We start from the raw sequence: 20,855 nt of genomic DNA, 5'->3' as shown, positions 1-20,855 counted from the left end.
GAGGATTTATCTGGTAATGATGTGAAGTTATTGCTTCTCACAGGATAGCTCAAAATCCTTAGCTATAAACTAAACTTGGCAAAAAATGGCAAAGAAAAACTACCAATGATACCCAAGCAATGCACATGGCATGGGAAACTGCACCCTATTTTGTCAGTGGCACTTTAGATCGCAAGTAAATTCAAAGAATCGTATAAGGAAGGTACAGTATGGAGAAATTGGAAGCCAGTCACTCTTAGGGATTAAAGGATTAGTGTCATACACTAAAATTAGGTAATGAGGAAAATGTAAAAAATCCATTAACAAAAAAACAACAAAATGCTGTTTTTATTTTTAAACAATAATCTGAATTTAAAAATGGAAACAAAGAAAATCTTACAAAAAAACTGTTTTCCCCTATGTTTTGTAACACGTAACCCTTTAACTCCCAGATCAAATTTGTAATTCTCCTTACTGTCAACCATACAATTTTTATAGTGCTAGTTCAGAGAATTTAGTATTGGATCAACTAATTATCCCCAAATTGATATTTTTCTTTATTCTCATCACTTGTCTGCTTGATATTGTATTGATATTGTAAGGAGAAATTCTGTCCTGGTCACTCATGGGATTTAAAGGGTTAAAAGAGAGAGTTGAATCATTTGAATACACTTCCATTATGCACTATCAAAATGGCAATCTACAAATTACTAGTAAGCTTAGAAAAAAGAAACAACTCAATGAACAAGCTGCAATATTTTGGCTTTCAAAACGAATCTTATTGTACACAAGTATGGATTAGTTTTAAGTATTACAATCAACTTTAGGAAACTTGAATACAATGAACCACACAATGCAATAGACTCAGCTGAATCTCAGTATATGGCAACACTTGTACCCTAGTCACACCTGTGTTTATGTATTAAAAAGGCAGTTACAATAAAGGGTCTTGCATTTGGCCTGTACATGTATATTTTGATGTGTTTTTCTTGTTCTCTTCAGAGCTGGTAGAAGTTTTGGAAGACCTATGCCTGTATCTTTTTATGTAATACTTTGTTTTTGAAAATATGCTGATGGGATATTTTTCAAACTCATGCAGTCTTATTTCCCTCTGTTCCTCAAAAATTTCCCTACAGCCTTGAGACCATCATTTCTTAATTGTCACAGCTTATTAATCTACTCATCCCTAGATTTCCCCAGCTTAGGGATATCTTTTCCATTTCCTGTTCAAAGAGATGAGGATACTCGAAGTTTTGTGCATGGGAGACACCTCACCAGTCTAATGAAGTGTGTAGAGTGAATGCTTGTATTGTTACTGCTAACAGTCATCTGTATATGTTTGGTGGGATAAATCCACATTTAGATTAAACTCTATCAGCTGAGCTACATAAAATTTGTTGGTGAGCCAGTCCACTTTAACTTAAAGTTCCTGCATGAAAAATGTCCTGTTTACCACTTGTATCGTGTAATTAAAGTACAATGAAAGCTCTCTCCATAAACACTCCCCTAAAAAATATGGCAGATGATGCAAAAGCTAATAGTCAGGCTGTCAAATATAAGTGAATGTGTAGTGTTGTCATTCAGACACAAAGGGACTCTCTCTCTTTCATTGCTAACTGAACTTCATTAGCAAACACATTACACATTTAAAAGTAGAAGAGTTTACTGACTTATAGCAATTTTACAGCATGCAGGTATTTCCAGTACAGTAAGATTACTGTAAGTAGTACATTTGGTGAATTAAGTACAAAGTGCACACCTTAGAACCCATACTAAGCTTGTTTTCAATAATTACAAGACAGGTGCATGTGTAATTAATACACTACAGAATGCATCTTTTGTACTCAAACATTACACTATAGTATAACCAATCTCAGCATATTCGAGTCCTATTGTCATACCAATTTTGACTACTTCAGAAATTTTGCTTGGGATGGGGAGGAGGGGGGTGAATTGACTGAGAATTCTTTAAGGAAGTGGGCCATCTACTGGGTTCACGAGTGACAGGTATCTTGTATAATGATAGAATCACCAGAGTGTAAAATTTATTTTTATCTCCTTCATGTCACCATAAGAAGCTTGAATTTAAAAAGGCTTTTTTAAGCGAAAACCACATTGTCTTGGTCACTCATAAGAGTTAAAGGGTCAGTCTTCTTTACTTGCGAACAACAACAACACTCGAATAAAGACTCCTTGCTAAAAGGCACGTGTTCATATTACCTTCAGGAGGAATTGCGAAACCCCCCCTCCAGGACCTAAATGTCGCGCAATAACTCAAGAACTTAATTGTCACGCAAGTGTGCAAATATGAAATGGCATAATAGGCCTCATTGACAACATCACACTATCAAACTGGTAGGCTTAGTTTACTTCCCTCAACATCGGTTTCTTGCCTAAAAAAGACACCACCAACCTTCTATTACGCTAGTGTCTGATAAGAAATGTATCTTTCGAATACTTTTCGATGTGAGCAGCCTAAAATTAAACCATTTTTTTTGTAGTGCATAGTCCTTAATTTCTACCATTAGCTCCATTGGAATTGATCGAATACCAAGAAATTTAGGCTAATGAAACAGCTTTCCTCTAATTTCGGGTTCACTACCACCGTAAGTAAGCCTTATAACAATGGCAATCCAAAACTTACTAAAGCACTGAGGAAATAGCAACCTCTAGATGAACCAGCCTTAACAATTTCGGCTTCCTAAACGGATCTCATTGTACACTGGTATTATTTAGTTACCGGATTGTTTTACTTCTTAAAATAACATATTGTCACAGTTGAGAAAAGATATGGAAACTTTTGAATACACCGACACCAACAACGCAAAAATACTCAGTCGAATCTCTATTTATAGCTATACTGGTACCCGAGTCACGACAGTGTGAACGTAAACGCCGAAAAGGATGTTTACAAAGGGCCAGTACTTGTTCGGCAGAACTTCTCATCCTCTTCAGAGCCAGAGTTTTTGGCCAACATATTTTGCGATTTTCCCTTGTGCCCACCTCACTATCGAATATGGTTTATCCTATAAACCCTCGAGCAAGAGATTATAACCAGTTAATAATTTCTTGCCCTTAAGTAATTGATATACCCTTATCTTTTTACACATAACTTTTGTACAAATATGCCGTAAGGATAATATTTCAAATTCATCTAGTCTCCTTACCTCTTTCCCTCAAAATTCTTGCCACTGGTAGTGAAGAGACTAATTTCCTATAATAGCTTATCCAGCCCTTCTTTCCCAGAACTACCCGACTCCGGAACTGAGGAAACTAGGAAAAAGCTGTACTTCGATATCTGATCGTGTGATCCTCATTATTAACAAGATTTCAGCAGATTCTTTACAAGGAAATAAGGACATTCTGTAAACGATGGAAGATATACAGCCTATCTCAGCTGCTGAACAAGCGTCATTCTGTGTGGAACTGATGAAGCACCTCAACATTTAGCGAAAACAAGATTATTTATGCGACATTACTTTGGTTTCGAAAGATAACATAGAGTTAAAGGCTCACAGAAATGTTCTTTCCGCCGCAAGTCCGTTCTTCTACAAGCTTCTTCAGAGCGACATGAAAGAAAATCGAGAAGGGATTATTCGGCTTGAGGAGATTTCAGGATCCGTTATGGAAGATGTTTTGGAATTCATCTGCACTGGAACTGTGGAGGTGACTCAAGAGAATGCCGAGGAATTGATCGCCGCAGGGAATTATCTGATCATACCAAGCTTGAAAACAGCTTCAGGGCGTTTTTTAGAAGGAGAAATGTCTGACAAAAATTGTATTTCAACGTTTTATTTCGCAGAGAAATACGATTGTGACGAACTTATCACCAACAGCAGACGTTTTATTCATAAAAACATTGTTTCCGTGGCAAAACTGGATGAATTTTTGCACTTGGAAGCTGAAAAGATCGCGAAGTGGATTTCGTCCGACGAAATTACAGTCAGTGAGGAAGCTGATGTTTTTAAAATCATATTAGACTGGGTAAACCACAGAAAGAGTGAGCGAAAAACAGACAGGGTGCTTGTGTTATTGCAGCTGGAAGCCATTTGTATGCATTTGGTGGGAAGAATTCACGCTTTAGCAATAATGGCACAGCTGAGAGATTTGACACTGTGGAAAATGAGTGGGAGAGAATCGCAGATATGCTGGAAGAAAGAAGCGACGCTTTTGGTGTGGCCTCTCAAGAAAAAATCTTCGTTGCTGGAGGAAATGGCTTTAGAGGAAGATTAGAAACTTGTGAGATGTACAATACGTTAACAAACGAATGGCAACTTGTTGCAAACTTGAATTTCCCACGCCGTTATGGCAGTATGGTTTGTCTGGACGGAAAGCTGTACGTACTGGGTGGAGAAAGTCATTACATCCGAAGTGTTGAATGTTTTGACTCTGCAAACGACAAATGGATCCAGGAAACAACTATACCAGTGAAAAACATAGACCCAGAAAATAACGACACATTCAGCGGCTGTGTTCTGAAGCTTTCTAAAGAATTACTAGACAAACTTATGATTGTTGAGCAGTAGTCTCTCCGACTCTTAACAGATTTAGAATTAGTCATGTTGTTCACAGCAGACAGCAGACACAGCCCTCCGTTTTCTATTGCCTTAATTTAGAAGCTCACTTAAGGAAAGGCTGAGTTTAATCAAAGGTTCCCTCTCATTAGTTACTGTTTGCTTTAAACCCAATTCTTTAAACACTCTCATTAAAGATAGCATGCTTAGTCATGTTTACACTGAGCGCAGGAACTGTAAGTCGTTAAGCATTTTTCATACTGAATGCTTCCCAAGTCCAAACCATAGCATTGCTTGAGTGGACATAGGAGTGTACCAGGATCTGAGAGAGTAGAGTTATACCATTTCATGAGTCAACTTTGAGCCCGAGTGAAGTTCGAGTCACAATTTTTGTTTGAAACTGAATACTGACTCGCCAGGTTTAATGTAGTTTCTCTCCACCTCATACAATTGAATTATAATTGTGGAGCCATGCTTGGGAGGCAATTGAGGAAGGTATCAAGGGCTCATGTGATAAAGATGTTTTTATCCAAAAAGCCACCCCAGTCAGAAGTTTTAAGAATGAACTTGGTGTGTTTCCCCTCCTCCCTCTGTAGCCTGGGCCAATCTATATCCTGAGTATTGCATGGATTTTTCAAGGGGGGCCTCCCACTGTGACAAACAGAGGGTATTCACCAGATTGTCATGTGGACCTCCACGCTGTGTTTCACTCAATATGACAAAGAAAAAGGTACCCCAGGACTCCCCTGGCTATGCCTTTGCAATTAGAAGAGGGGTCATCAAATTGGCTGTTTTATGAAAATGTTGGATGGAAAACTATATTTTCCACCTCCTAAACACCACCTTTAGAATTATTATGAAGTAAACTGAAGTTGATTGATGAGGAAATTAAAGAAGCAATTGACAAAAAAAAGAAAACACTGTTTTTATTCCTAAATGCAAAAATCCAAATATAAAAAAAGGAAATAATGGAAATCCTATTGGATACCTATACTGAAAAATAAATGATTTCTATGGCAAAAATATTATAAAACTTATCTCAAAAATGACTGAAAGTCAAATTGACAGTAACACTGACTTCGCAGAACAAAATAATATATTGAACTTCTCACAACAGAAACAGACATTAAAATGTTAGTCAAGATTTCATATGCTAGTAAGTAGGAATAAGATATCTACGGAAACAAGAAAAGAACTGGTCCAGAATTCAAATTGTATTGTGAGTAATAAGTTTTTATATTGAATTTTTTAAATATTTCATTGAATTTGTAACATGTTATTGATTGAGGGAGCCACAAGTTTATTAGTTGTTTAATTATGAGGTGTTACCCTCTATAAATTATATTTTTGTACATATCTCACAATTTGTCAAAATAGCTAATTAGCAAATATCTTAAGATGGACACCCAGTTAGAATTTAACATTTTTGGCTTGAAATGATGGTTTTTTTTTTTATCTTTAAATGTTGTTCTTTTGTTTGCTGCTCTGTTTTTATATAATTAAATTTTTGATGCGAAAGTGAAATTTTATTGAAATTCCTGGGAGGGAAGATAAATGTTCATAACTCAATATTTCTGCCAAATTTGAACTAAGTTCCTCCTGTCATCCTAGTAATTGTACGTTGTGCCCTTTTGCCCGTGTTCCTTGCCAATCAGGGACCAATAATTTATTATCACTGGGGCCGACAGAGGGATTTTGGAGATTAACCCTTTGATTCCCATGATCTGATTGTCAATTCTCCCCTCTTGCTGCAACACATTTCCTTGTAAATTAGTTACAAGGATATGTTGTTAAATTAAGACAGCGACTTCTTCCTGATAAGTTTGAGTATTCTCATTACATTTTGCTGGATAATGTATGGATATTGTAGGGAGAAGTTACATGTTAATCATGTCTGGGAGTTCAAGGGTCAAATGATGTTGAAGGAGAACAGAGAGACAATCAGAAAATCGACTGCCAACTACCTGACAGTGAGAGGGGATCAGAACAGTATTATTTAAACTAATATTTTATCATGGTTTTATGGTTCATTTTCACTTGGTTCATTTCATGCACGTTTGAAAAATTAAATTCCTAGATCAATTTACACATAACATCGCGCAAACATACCAAGAAGATATTTCCTCCAGAAATTCTAGCTTCTGACCTCCCCTTTTTCCGTCAAGATTCTGCACACATTCTACTCGTCCCCAGAGTCCCCCAGGCACCTCGGGAAAGAAAAATGGAGCAGCCATATGAGAAAGTGGGAACTAGCTGAACTTCCGCTTTCGATACCTTTCCTGAGTGATCTACTTTATCAAAAGCGTTTGAGCAGAAATTGCCCACAGAAATAAGGAAACTCTATAAAAGATGGAGGATTTATTGCCCATCTCAGCTACTGAACAAACTGCTTTCTGTGTTGAACTGTTAAAGCGCCTCAACGTTCAGCGAAAACAAGATTTTTTGTGCGACATTACTTTGGTAACAAACGACGATAGAGAGTCAAAGGCTCACAGAAATGTGCTTTCCGCCGCAAGTCCATTTATTTACAAGCTTCTTCAGAGCGACATGAAAGAGAATCGAGAAGGGATTATTCGATTTGAGGAAATTTCAGGCTCTGTTTTGGAAGATGTTCTGGAATTCATCTACACTGGGACTGTGGCGGTAACTCAGGAGAATGCCAAGGAACTGATCGTAGCAGGGAATTATTTGATCATACCAAGCTTGAAAACTGTTTCGGGGCGATTTCTGGAGGCAGAAATGTCCGACTCCAACTGCATTTCAACGTTTTACTTCGCTGAGAAATACGACTGTGTCGAGCTTATCGGCAACAGCATGAAATTCATTCACGAAAATTTCGCATCCGTGGGAGAAATGGATGAGTTTTTGAGCTTGGAAGCGAGGGAGGTGACGAGGTGGATTTCAAGCGGCAAGATTGCTGTGGGAGCGGAAGTAGATGTTTTTGAGATCATAGTTCAGTGGGTTGAACACAACAAGAGCGAGCGGAAAGCCTACTTTGAGGAATTGTTTGGTCACGTTCGCCTGGATTTCCTATCGCGTGATTGTTTGCAGGATGTCGTGACAAACGAACTTGTCCGTGACAGTGCTGTTTGTTTGCGGCTGACCGTGGATGCTATTGTAAAGATGGCTACTTTTGCGAGTGAAGATGATATCCCGCAAACACCAAGAAAAGGTCTGGAAACACGTGTTATTTTAGCATGTGGTGGCAGGTTCACTTTTTGTTTCATCCCTGAAAAAAACCAGTGGAAGCGGCTGCCAGATGGGTCAACCGAGAGAAACCAGAAAACACAAATGCTAACATTTCGTGATCAGCTGTATACCTTTGAGGAGTTCAGCGAGGCAGAGAAGTATGATCCCGTGTTTAACACCTGGTTATATTCGGAACAGATCGACGTATCGGTAGATGGCACCATTGTGACCGTTGTCAAAGGGGATATGTACGCCATTGAAGTTAACAAGCCCGTTGGAAAGTCTACCATCAAGAGATACAATGTGGAGCTTTGTACATGGCAAACAGTTGTGGAATCTCCTCAAGGCTGCAGGAACAGTTGCTGTGTTATCGCAGGTGGCAGCTGTCTGTACCTTCTAGGTGGATCGGCTCCTGGCAATGCTAGTTATGTCACTAAGGCTGAGAGATTCAATATTGCGGAAACCCAATGGGAAGAAATCGCTGATATGCAACAAGGAAGAGGTGGTGCCTTTGGAGTGGCAAGTGAAGGAAAGATTTGTGTCGCTGGAGGCTTAAACGAAAAGAATAAAGTGTCAAAAAAATGCGAGATGTACAATGTTTCTACAAACGAATGGCACTTCATTGGAAGCTTAAACACTTGGCGTGTGTATGGCAGCATGGTGTGTCTGAGTGGAACATGCTATGTACTGGGTGGCACCAAGAATAATAGGGATAGTTTGCTGTCAGTTGAATGTTACGACTCTACAGAAGACAAGTGGATTGAGAAGACATCCATACCAGTGGAAAGGTACTCATTTAAAAATCAGTACACATTCACCGGATGTGTAATGAAGCTCTCTAAAGGAGTACTTGCAAAATCTGACTCTATCAAGAAAGAGCCCATCGGCTTTTCATTTGGCAAGCCAACCACCACGTCAACTCCCTTCGGCGCCTCCCAAACCTTCACCTCAACCGCCACCACTGGCTTCTCCTCAAGGGTCGGGCTCTTCACCTCAACCGCCACCACGTCAACTCCCTTCGGCTTCTCCCAAGCCTTCACCTCAACCGCCACCACGTCAACTCCCTTCGGCGCGTCCCGAACCTTCACCTCAACCGCCACCACGTCAAATCTCTTCGGCGCGTCCCGAACCGCCACCACGTCAACTCTCCTCGGCGCGTCCCGAACCATCACCTCGACCGCCACCACTGGCTTCGGCGTTCAGTCAAACCAAGCTGCCGCGGCTCCTGTTCTTGTATATGAGTTATCTGATGATGACGACTGACTGACTAAGTTAGCTTCTATACAATCCCCTTTAATTTACTTCAAGGAGACAGTTAAAAGTTTTTCTTGCAAGTGTTCAAAGTTAAGAAATGTTCAAACTGTTTCGTAGTCAGTGGACAAGGGACAAAACAATAAGACATCTTACACGTCATGGTCATGTGATATCCCGTGTGTGATTTCACTACAGTTTTTCGACAGTAAAAGATAATCTTGCATGTTTAAATACCATTTTTGAACTGTTACGGTTAAAAAAATATAGTCTTGTATAAGTAGCACACAGATTTACTAATAACAAGACTCTTCAATAAATGTAAAGGAGCATGCGCAAAGTTAAGATAGCCGCAACAAGTTCAATTTCATAGTTGCTCGTAGTTATAATTGTCTTCCTTTTTGTTCCATATCACCATGAAACTTCAGATTCCAATGAACTTTTATTCTTTTTATAGTTTGGAGACTCGTCAATGTCTTTTTCGATCTTTAAGTCCTCATTTAACGCAAGAGATTTCTTTAAAAAAACAATCAGATTTCTGTAAATCATTTATGTTGTATAGACAAGACACGTTCATTTGAAGGACGACGCGTATTTTCGTTTTATAACGAGTAAATGCTAGAGACATGATAACTGTTTGCGATTAATTAATAAGCCTTAGTTGATTGTTGTGTTATAAGACAGTAATTAGTGAGTAAGCTATTCCACAATGAAAATAAAGTGCGTGACTTTCAAGGGTAGTGCGTGGTGCAGTTGTCAAAGCAGTCTCTTATTGTCACCCATATCCCCTTATGCGGACCCACCCTACCTTTGACAAAAAAATATTTTCACAGTTTATCCTCTCTGACTTGCCATCATCTTGGTTTGATTTTAATTGCTTTGCGTGACATCCTGAGAACCAGAAGCGAAGGGAAATGGGTCTGCTAGTTTTTTTTCAACCAAAAATTTTATGCACAGGTTGCAGTATAAGAACTCATTCGAACAAAACCACCCACGGATTAGATCATTCCTTCCTAAATTATAATGTTATTTTTTCGCGGGTAGTTGAATAAGGGAATAAACAAACTAACATTTGTCTGTGAATAAGAAGAAAGGAATCCATGGTTCGTTGTCAGGCTAAACAAACCACCGTCCAGACCAAACGGGAAAACAATCCAGCCGCATCGCTACGCGCGGGAAAACTCAGGACGGAGAATCTCGTTGGTGGCTCCTGATTGGTTAGAGTGACCCGAATCTGTACTCTGATTCGCTAAAGGACACAGTAGATGGTTTTTGATACCATTAAGAAAGATCGGAACAAACAAAACCAAATAGGCACGACATTACTTTCGAGACAGAACACGATTTATATATGAGGGTGAGAGGTTAGAGGTTATTTTCCAAGAGACTGGATCAGCAGTTTGTTAATGTCCTCCAGTTAATTGTTCAGAAACATTTTGCTTCGGAGACCGATCGTCGCTCTCCATGCTTTTTGTAGCAATAACTGAGTAAAGTCAAGGAAATGTCGCAGTAGAGGTCATTTAAGTCAAAAAGTCACCTATTTCTCAAATTTCGAGGTATCCCTAAGAGTAAAACATTTTTGTATTTAGGTTAAATATATGCACTTTACCAAAAACTTCCTTTCAGTTGGTTTCAGACTGACTTCCATCATATGGCCCCACACTTGAGCTTATCCATAGGTGTTAAAGTTTAAAGACTGCAGTGTGAATTTTGTAGCACCTGACGAGTTCACCCTCTAAAATATTTTGTTTTCATTTTATTTGGATAAAAAAGGATACACTCCTTCATGATGAATGATGTTGCCATTTTTCTCTCTAAGTTTCCGAAAAAAACGTTCAAAGAGGAAGCTGATCTATTTAAAATCATATTAAACTGGGTTAACCAGGGAAAGAGCGAGTGAAAAGCAGGATTTGCCAAATTGTTTGATAACGTTCGAATAAGTTTTCAGTCGCGTGACTGTTTGGAGGATGTCGTGACAAACGAAATTGTTCGTGACAGCACTGTTTGTTAGAGGCTAATTGAAGATACTTTTGTAAAGATGGCTACTTTCGTCAATGAAGATGATCTACCGCAGTCACCTAGAAAGGGATATGATATACGTGTTATTGTTGCTCGTGGTGGCGGAAAGTACACCCTTAACTATCTCCCTGAGGAAGACCAAATGGAGGAGATTAACTGACGGTTTGAAATAAAAGGTCGATAACACAGTAATGGTAAAATGCCGCGATCAGTTGTTCTCTTTCACATATAATCAAGATACAGAGATATTAGAGTTTTTTAATCGCTGGTTTGGAACAAACTTTCGCTTAGATTCTGGCAAGGTAGCTGCGGTAAATGGATACATTTATGTCATTGAATTTGGATACGATTGGATGGAAACTACTGTGAAAAGATGCGATGCGAAGGCGTGCGCATAGGAGACACTTCACTTATTTGATGAGGTGTGTAGAGGAAAAGCTTGTAATGTTGCTGCTGTTAGCTATCTGTATATCCATCGCTAAGGCTGAGAGATTTGACACTGTACATTGGCATGTGGAAAATTTAAACAAATGTGAGGAAATCACAGACATGCTGGATGGAAGAAACGATGCTTTTGGAGAAGCCACTCAAGAGTAATCTATGTCGCCGGAGGATTACGCAATGGGGAAAAATTGAAAATTTGTGAGATGTATGATGCGACAGCGAATTAGTGACAACTTATTACAAGGCTAAATGTTCCACATTATCATGGTTGTATGGTTTGTTTGAATGGAAAGCTGTTCGTACTGGGTGCAAGGAATGAGAGAAACTAAAGTAAACTGAATGTTGAATGTTTTGACAGTGCTAAGGACAGCTGGATCCTTACAGCATAAATACTAGCAACAAATGATATAAACCCGTCGTTTGGCTGTATTCTTAGACTCACCAGAAAACCACCACCCCCCCCCCCTCTCTCTCTCTCTCCCTCTCCCTCTCCCTCCCTCAAGATTCTTCCCACAGCCCTTTCCCTAGGTCTCTGTTGGGTTGTTTTGTCTGATCGTCCCCAAAGTCTTCCAGGAGACTCGGGAAAAGAAAATCGAGCAGGCGTAAGGGAAACTGGGAACCAGCTTTACTTCCGCTTTCGAATTCGCTTCGATTTTTTTCTTGAGTAAACAACAATATCGGAAAAGTTAGAGCAGAAACTGCCCTCACAAACAAGGAAATTCTGTAAAATATGGAAGACATACAGCCTATCTCAGCCGCTGAACAGGGGCCTTTCTGTGTGGAACTGATGAAGCGCCTCAACATTCAGCGAAAACGAGATTATTTGTGCGACATTACTTTAGTGACGAACGACGACAGAGAGTTAAAAGCCCATAGAAATGTTCTTTCCGCCGCAAGTCCGTTCTTTTCCAAGCTTCTTGAGAGCAACATGAAGGAGAATCGAGAAGGAATTATTCGATTTGAAGAGATCTCGGGATGTGTTATGGAAGATGTTTTGGAATTCATCTACACTGGAACTGTGGAAGTGACTCAGGAGAATGCTAAGGAACTGATCGCCGCAGGAAACTATCTGATCATACCGAGCATAAAAACTGTTTCAGGGCGATTTCTGGAGGCCGAAATGACCGACTCCAACTGCATTTCAATGTTTTACTTCGCTGAGAAATACGACTGTGTCGAGCTTATCCGTGACAGCAAGGAATTCATCCATGAAAATTTTGCATCCGTAGGAGAAATGGATGAGTTTTTAAGCTTGGAAGCCAAGGAGGTGGCGGTGTGGATTTCAAGCGACGAGATTGCTGTGAAGGCGGAAGCCGACGTCTTCAAAATTATACTTAAATGGGTTGAACACAGCAAGAGCGAGCGAAAAGCAGCATTTGAGGAATTGTTTCGTCACGTCAGACTGAGTTTTTTGTCGCGTGACTGTTTGGAGGATGTCGTGACAAACGAACTGGTGCGTGAGAATTTTGCTTGTGTGAAGCTGGTCATGGATGCTACTGTAAAGATGGCTACTTTTGCGAGTGAAGAAGATCTCCCACGGTCACCAAGGAAAGGTCTGGAAACGCGTGTTATTTTAGCATGTGGTGGTGAGTTCACTTTTTGTTATCTCCCTGAAGAAGACCAATGGAAGCGGCTGCCAAATGGGTCAACTGAAAGAAACCAGAAAACACAAATGCTAATATTTCGTGATCAGCTGTACACATTTAAGGATTTCAGCAAGGCAGAGAAGTATGACTGCGTGTTTAATGGCTGGTCAAAGTCGGATCTGATCGACGTATCAGCAGATAGCGCCATTGTGACTGTTGTCAAAGGGGATATGTACGCCATTGAAGTTAACAAGCCTGTTGGAAAGTCTACTATCAAGAGATATGATGTGGAGCGTTGCACATGGCAAACAGTTGTGGAATCTTCCCAAGGTTGTAGGAACGGTTCCTGTGTTATCGCAGGTGGCAGCTACCTGTATGTTTTGGGTGGATCGGCCCCTGGCAATGCTGGTTATGTCTCTAAAGCTGAGAGATTCAGCACTGTGGTAAACCGATGGGAGGAGATCGCGGACATGCAGCAAGGAAGATTTGGTGCCTTCGGCGAGGCTACTGAAGGAAAGATTTTTGTTGCTGGAGGCTTCAACCAGGATAAGAAAGTGTCAAAAAGATGCGAGATGTACAACGTATCCACAAACGAATGGCATTACATCGGAAGCTTGAACCATTTTCGTGTTTATGGTAGCATGGTGTGCCTGAGGGGAACACTGTACGTATTGGGTGGCACGAAAAACACCAGAGATAGTTTGTTGGCCGTCGAAAGCTACGACTTGACAAAAGACGAGTGGATTGAGAAGACAACCATACCAGTAGAAAGATTCTCTGAAGATAATGAGGACACATTCACTTCCTGTGCAGTTAAGCTCTCCAAAGGAGTAATGGACAAGGCTAACCTTGGCCTTTTCGGTAATTGGCAGTCCCAAACAGCAACTTGCACTGGGGGCCTTTTTGGAAGTACGCCGCCCCAAACAGCAACTTGCATTGGGGGTCTTTTTGGAAGTACGCAGCCCCAAACAGCAACTTGCACTGGGGGCCTTTTTGGAAGTACGCAGCCCCAAACAGCATTTGGCACTGGGGGTCTTTTTGGTGCTACGAAGTCCCCCTTTTCGTTCTCTTCATCCAATTAAAGTTCGCGACTGTATTTGAGTAGGCAGAGGATGCGTAAATTAAGTTTGCTATGACATGAAATTCCTTTCACTTGATGTCTAGGGGAACTCTAAATTTCAGTTGCTTTGGCGAGTCAGATCTCCACAGCATTTACTCTATAGATTAGAGAGAAAATAGGCAAGGGCCAATTTTAATTCCAGCCATACAGAGGGGCATTCATCACGTCTCGGTGTTAAGATACCCCATGGGTGATTTTACAACTGTTATCGAAAGGGAAAACGTAATCTAACATGTAGATTTTTAATAATACCACATCGTCACTGTCCTTAAAATACAATCGTGTTAAGTAGAACACAGATTAACACTTTAACCCCTAAGAGTGACTGGCATCTAATTTCTTCTTGCAAGAACACCCTGTATAAAACATTTAGGTCATAAGAATAAGGGAAATGATCAGCAACTAAAGAAGTTCTTGATTGTTAAACACATTCTCCTTTTCAGAACCTTAAGAAAGTATGGAGAAAGTATGGAGAATATGCATACTGATTCTGGGGTGTAAAGGGTTAATAACAAATCAAACAATAACTTAAGGCTTCCACAAAATTAAGGGCGCATGCGCAAAGGTACTATCACAGTTGAATATCAGTTGACAATTGCCCATAGTTACAAATTTCTTCCTTATTAACATTTAGATACCAAGGAGCTTTTAGTAATATTTTCGGTCAATAGAAATCTGGCGATGTCTTACAGGAACTTTAAATCTTGATAGACTGAAGACTGTGCAAAGTGTGACAACAATCAGCTTTTTTGTAAACGATTTATGCGCGTTAGACAAAAGAGAGATCCATAAGAATGCGTATTTTTGTTTCACGGTGATTACAAACAAGAAGCGTGACAATTGTCGATTTTTTAAAAATCCTTCACAGATTGTCGAGTGAATACACAGTAATTTGAGAGTAAGTGGTGAAAATAAAGTCTATGACATTTCAAGGTGGTGTGTTTTGTTGTTGACGCATTCCCACCTTAAACAAAAAAATCTTTACACAATTGATTGGCTTTGACTTGCCTCAATGATTTCAGAAATAATCTTGAATTGATTTGGCAGTTTAGTAACATGTCTGGTAAAACCACCTAGGTCGGCCAAACATAAGGGGTTTTGTTTATCAGAATCCTCACGTATGTGCAGCCTCCTTATCAACTATTTTTGGGAATTCACGCCATTCTCTCACCTTGGAACTTAGAGAGTTGCGTTGTTTGACATCCTGAGGACCAGAAGCGAAGGCGTGTGGTCCGCTAGCTTTTTTCAATTCGAAAAATACATGTACAGGTTTGTAAGAGCTCAATAATCGAAACCACCTCTAGATTAGACCAGCCCTTAACTACTTGTATAATAGTCTTTAAAACAGATTTACGCAGGTAAGTTGAATAATGGAATAAATAAACTAACACTTGTCGGAGAATAAAGATAAAGGAATCCTTTGGCTCGTTGTAAAGCTAAACAAACCACTGATTAGACCAAACGAATTAAGTGTACTTCGCACGGGAAAAGTGTAACCCGCACCGCCGAGCGCGGTGCAGAGGACGGAGAACCGCTTGGTTGCTCCTGATTGGTTAGAGTGACCCGAATCTGTACTCTGATTCGCTAAAGGAAATAGTACTATTAAGAAAGATCAGAAAAAGCAAAACTAATGTAAACACGTCATTACTTTCGAGGCAATTAGGTTATGTAAGAACTCAAAACCATAGCAAGGAAAATACATGTACTTTATATTTCTCCTCACCTGTTCAACTTTCTCCAGATCCATTTGAAGACGGGTGTGCTCTAGAAAAAAAATTAAAATAAAAACGCAAGAAACAAACTATAACTAAAACAAAGACTACCACGTTACGGGTCATATTTAAGCCTATAAATTAAGGAAGTTTCCCTGTGAGGATTTGACTTATTTCTACTGCGTGTAACTCGCTCTTCCTTAAACTGTGAACTCTTGAATTTGATTTTCAAGGGCGACAAACAGATACAAGACTACCATATTTCTTAGAAAAATGTATTTATACGTCTGTTACTCACATTGAGAAAGTTTAAAATGACAAATTGACGGCCATCAATCCTTGACGTCGAACGTGAAGAAGTGAACAACATCCTCGAAGAACACACTGACAGAATAGTGTCGCAAGCAATATCCAAGCAAATAGGGTTTAAATAACATGTTTCCTGGCCTCGGAGTCGTCGAGAAAGACTCGTAGTTCGTAAGCTCTTTCCACGTGCAAGAACTGAGCTAATAAATGAATGTTAATTTTAAAAAATGATTTGTCATTCAAATGAGATTTCCGACATTGAAACTGAGTCGGACCGATAAAAATTGAAAACAATTTTTGGTCACTTCTGTTCAAGTATTGCAAAACGGAACGGGATGACCAGCTGGTGCAAATACCTACTAGTATTCATAAGAACTCGAAATACATTACGAAGAGCATTTTCAATAATTTGTTATCAGCTTTAATGAACATAGGCATGCGTAGCATGCAAGAGTTAATTTTTTTGGCTGGGTGGGTTGAAGTGGGACAGTCGCTGAGTTTTCGTTCTCAAAGAGTTGCATTCAGAGGTAAGAGAACTGAGACTCTTGTAGAGTGAAGTATGCGCATTTTTTAAGGATATGCCCGGGCATTTGATTGAGCAGAAATGCTCAGTAATGATTCAATAGTTAACAGTTCTGAGTAAAAAATTTGTTTCACATTCTCCTCTTGTATAAGTTTTGGGCACCCTCTTTGAATGTATAGCTTTAATCCGGGGTTTAGAGGGAACTTACACAGTTTTTTTTTTGGCCAAAGACAACTTTGTGCGTTTAGAACAGTTTTTAATTTTCATCAATTTCAAGTTTGTACAGTATTCTTTTGGAGAACTTCAGTTCACAGCCAGTAAATGTATGTTTATTGCCTCTGTTGGTTTTGTCCATGGATATGGTTGCTTTTATAATCCATTCATCCTCTGTGGGGTCTTAGCATTCAACTGTGAACTCATTTCCGTCCCCTTGAGTGACCTGAGCTACCCATGCAGTACATAAACTTTCCCTTCAGACACATCACACTCGCATATTTGCGGCATAAATGCTGCCACTCATTTGTTGAGATATTTTACACCTCACATGATCTCCACAACCATTTATTTAACATGGTGGTCCAACTCCAACTGCATTTCAGTGTTTATTTCGCCGAGAAATACGATTGTGACGAGTTTATGAACAACAGCTGGAGATTCGTCCTCGAGAACTTCCGTTTCGTGGCAGCACTGGATGAATTCCTTAATTTGGAAGCCAAAGAAGTGGAGAAATGGCTTTCAAGAGACGATATTTCCGTTGAAACGGAAGCCAATGTTTTTAAGATCGTACTTGAGTGGATTGAACACTGCAAGAGCGAGCGAAAAGCATTGTTCGAACAGTTGTTACGCTACGTTAGACTGGTTTTGATGTCGCGTGACTACTTGATAGATGTCGTGACAAATGAACTTGTGCGAGAGAGTTTTGTTTTTTTAATGTTGACCTGTTCGGGTTTAAAAATGTCTAGTTTCTCAAGTGAAAGAGGTGTACTCCAAACGCCGAGAAAAGGAGTCGAACTACACGGCATTGTAGCGTGTGGGGTGATAGGAGTTTCTGTTATTTTCCCGAAAAGGACCAGTGGAAACGACTACCAGATGGGAGGTCGACAGGCCACACCCAAATCGTCTAGATTTCTCAGAGTTAGCAGCGTAGAGAGTGTTTCCTCGACCGAAGCGTTAACGGTATAAAATAGCCACGTTTCAAAGGACTTTCTGTTGTTTATTGATGAGTCTTTCGAAACCTATGATTACAAACAGTTTATCAGGTTATATGAACAAAGTTCAAAGAAAACGAACCACAGATTTTACATACCCGATGGCCTCAGATGTCGACTTCGGGAGGAAGCTTGCCGTACTAATGTTATTAACGGTGATTAACCTAATTAAGTAGCTATGACGTATCTAATTTTCGTCGCGGCCGAAACAGAGAGGTATGATCCAGTTTTTAATGTGTAGTTTGAGTTGGAATTGCGTGAAAACTTTTTCAAGGTGGCTATAGTTAGAGGAGAAATATATTCACCTTAGCTAAACACTTCTAAGCAACAAACCACTGTCAAAATATACAATGTAGAGCGGTGCGCATGGGAGACACTTTTTTCAACCAATGCAGTTTGTAGAAAGCAAAACTGTGTCGTTTCTGCCAGCAGTTATCTTTATTTTTTGGGTGGAAAGCCGCCAGAAACTAGAGAATATGTTGCGAAAGCCGAGAGATATGACACTGTAGTTAAGAAATGGGAGGAAATCGCGGACATGCTAGAAGAAACAGGCGACGCTTTTGGTGAAGCCACCAAAGACAAAAATCTTCGTCGCTGGAGAAAGCATAGGGATAAAAACTCAGTGTTGCAAAATTGTGAGATTTACAATATCTCAACAAATGAACGGCAATCCTCAAGAAGCTTGATTGTTTCTCGCATGCGTGGTACGTAGCATTGTGTGTCTGAGCGAGAAGCTTTACGTGTTCGGTGGAGAACGAGAGGAAGACCATCGTGAACTGAAGCTTGGATGGTCTAACTCTGAGGTGGACAAATGGATCCGTAAAACAACCATACCTGGCAGCTTTAGCAGGTATGACAGAGAGCCGGTTTTTAATGGCTGTTTACTTAAACTCTCCCAAGGAGTACTGGACCATTCTTGAATCTGCATTAAGTCGCTGATGTGTTTTGATACCTGCATTGCATACCTCAAGGGTATCTGCTGTGTATGAGGATTAATTCATAATTTCAATTCAACATGCAGATTAGCTAATCCTTAAAACAGAAACATTTTCAGTTTGAAAATTTTTTCAGCATTCTTAACTGTACGTCATCTTCAATTCCGAGACGTTCGTTGTAAAATTTGAATTTTCTCTTAACAAATATGTCATGAAGTTATGAGAGAAGTTTTTGCTCCCCAAAATGCTATATATTATATGATATTACTGTTATTAATATATGATTATTATTATATGAAATTCAGTGGAAGCACAGAGGAGCAGTAGAAGTAATAGAGAAGGAACTTGGAACAGCAAAACAAAAAACACTGACAGTAATGTTAACAAAACATAGTTAAATGAAAATAAGCAAATCTAGGTTTAACTGTTGGATTAGTGTTAGATTCTTCCATCATACAAGGCCTCTTTTATTGTAATTTGAAAATTTGAGGTGGCAGATTCATTAAATTATTGTAATTATGAACCCTTTACACCTTAACATCAGTATGGATATTCTCCATACTGTTCCCTATACATTTCCTCACATGCTGACAAGGAGAATTTGTTGAACAATCAAGAGCTTATAATCTTGAGTCAGTGATCATTTCCTTTATTCTCATGACTTTGGTTTTTGATTTGGGTGTGATATTGTAAGGAGAAATTAGATGCTAATCACTCTTAGGCATCAAAGGGTTAACCTTGTAAAATTACTCTTAATGCATGTAAGAAAATAGTCATTTGTTGAAAGAATGACATTGAAGAACATTTGTCCGAAGTGAAAAACAGAGAAAAGTAAGTTGTGAGGGCCTGAGCCCCACCCAGTTATAATTTCACAATTAGATTACAATCTATTAGCTGAGCTACATAAAAGTTGTTGGTGACCCAGGCCACTGAATGTTAAATAAATATATGATGCAAAAAGTGTCTTGTGTGGGCATCCACACTTCAGGAATTTCTATTCCATTGTCCCTGTTGATGTTGTAAGGGTGAAGTCTTGTGTGAATTGCCTCTTTGACCCTGCAAGTGTACTAGTCAGGATCATGATCAATAAACTTAATGTGTGGATATTATTGGGAGAAATTACATGTAAATCACTTTTGGGAGTTGGCCCTTTAACTTCCAAGATCTCACTGGTAGTTCTCCTTCTGTCTGCCAGCAATTCTCATTATGTTAGTTTGGAGAATTTGTCTTCATAGAAGTTCTCACATGTGTCAAGATGAGTGATGCTAGAGCAAAAATTTCCAAGAAACTGGCTACTTAAAAAAATAGAAACAAAAAAATTAATATCAAAACAAAAAAATAAAAACATTTACTTTTAGGAGAAAAACATGTATTACCTTATCAAGGATTTGGTATCTGGGAAAGAAAACAGCCCAAGAGTTGTTCTGTTGGCATAGCAACCTTCTGCAGAGAAAATTCAATGCTTTTCCACGTTGATTTGTATCAATGGGAAAGTTCAGTCATTGTCCTATCTACAGGTAACCTTATCTGTCGCTCGCTCTTGATCCAGGGGATTCTATTACTGTCACATTTTGTTTCTTCACTGCATTTTCTTGAGGTTATTTACTTTCATTTGAGTACAGTTTATGCCCAGTTAATAATCTCCTCCTCATCCTCAACTGCATCATCAAGATAATCCAATACTCCTTTAGAGAACTTTAACACACAGCCTTTAAATACCTGTTTTTCCTCATAGCCCTCTTCCACTGGTATGTTTGTCTTCACAATCCACCTGCCCTGTTTGTCATAACATTCAAATTAATGTTCTTGGTTTCTCTTAGTTTGGCTAAAGCCACCTAGCACATACAATGTTCCACCAAGACAAACCATACTACCATGTGTGCGGCAAACATTCAAGTTTGCAATTAACTGCCATTCATTTGTGGAAGTATTGTACACCTCGCATGTTTTCAACACTGTGCTTTCTTCATCTGCTCCTCCAGCAACAAAAATATTTTCCTGACTGGCCACACCAAAAGCCCCACCCCTTGCTTGTTGCATGTCTGTGATTTCTTCCCATTTCTTTTCCG

At 39.4% G+C, this 20,855-nt stretch overlaps 4 protein-coding genes and 2 pseudogenes across 5 annotated transcripts in view; 4 read left to right on the top strand and 2 right to left on the bottom strand.

The window, feature by feature from the left end:
* Positions 1-98: 98 nt before the first annotated feature.
* Positions 99-6,671, top strand: LOC149037190 (kelch-like protein 12; annotated as a pseudogene). Its single transcript, XR_016180909.1, has one exon. The product of XR_016180909.1 is annotated as a kelch-like protein 12 (transcript).
* Positions 6,672-6,750: 79 nt separating this feature from the next.
* LOC149037189 (kelch-like protein 25) lies at positions 6,751-9,668 on the top strand. Its single transcript, XM_089186776.1, has one exon. The coding sequence runs from the start codon at positions 6,843-6,845 to the stop codon at positions 8,943-8,945; it is 2,103 nt and encodes a 700-aa protein (XP_089042902.1). The 5' UTR covers positions 6,751-6,842; the 3' UTR covers positions 8,946-9,668.
* A 614-nt stretch (positions 9,669-10,282) lies between these two features.
* The window catches only part of LOC113683725 (intraflagellar transport protein 74 homolog), a 118,970-nt gene continuing 108,397 nt past the window's right edge, over positions 10,283-20,855 (bottom strand). Inside the window, exon 30 of the mRNA XM_089186755.1 lies at positions 10,283-10,416. Coding sequence (XP_089042881.1) covers positions 10,337-10,416 — 80 coding nt within the window. The 3' untranslated portion in view covers positions 10,283-10,336. The remainder of the gene's footprint in view (positions 10,417-20,855) is intronic.
* On the top strand, positions 12,036-15,034 carry LOC149037188 (kelch-like protein 25). Its single transcript, XM_089186753.1, has one exon. It carries the CDS (start codon positions 12,127-12,129, stop codon positions 14,062-14,064), a length of 1,938 nt encoding a protein of 645 aa, XP_089042879.1. The 5' UTR covers positions 12,036-12,126; the 3' UTR covers positions 14,065-15,034.
* Positions 16,994-17,895, top strand: LOC149037187 (kelch-like protein 17; annotated as a pseudogene).
* Positions 19,233-20,855, bottom strand: part of LOC113683717 (kelch-like protein 2) — a 3,043-nt gene continuing 1,420 nt past the window's right edge. Inside the window, exon 1 of the mRNA XM_089186769.1 lies at positions 19,233-20,855. This exon is cut by the window's right edge and continues 1,420 nt beyond it. Within this exon, the coding sequence (XP_089042895.1) occupies positions 20,584-20,855 (272 nt within the window). The 3' untranslated portion in view covers positions 19,233-20,583.

Source organism: Pocillopora damicornis, chromosome 11, assembly GCF_964200805.1.
Source record: "Pocillopora damicornis chromosome 11, jaPocDami1.2, whole genome shotgun sequence".
NCBI lineage: Eukaryota > Metazoa > Cnidaria > Anthozoa > Scleractinia > Pocilloporidae > Pocillopora > Pocillopora damicornis.
This window is presented reverse-complemented; position numbering and strand designations above follow the sequence as displayed.

Bases quoted from the DNA above. Each gene is read 5' to 3' on its own strand.
- LOC149037189 (XM_089186776.1), top strand. From the start codon at position 6,843: ATGGAGGATTTATTGCCCATCTCAGCTACTGAACAAACTGCTTTCTGT.
- LOC149037188 (XM_089186753.1), top strand. From the start codon at position 12,127: ATGGAAGACATACAGCCTATCTCAGCCGCTGAACAGGGGCCTTTCTGT.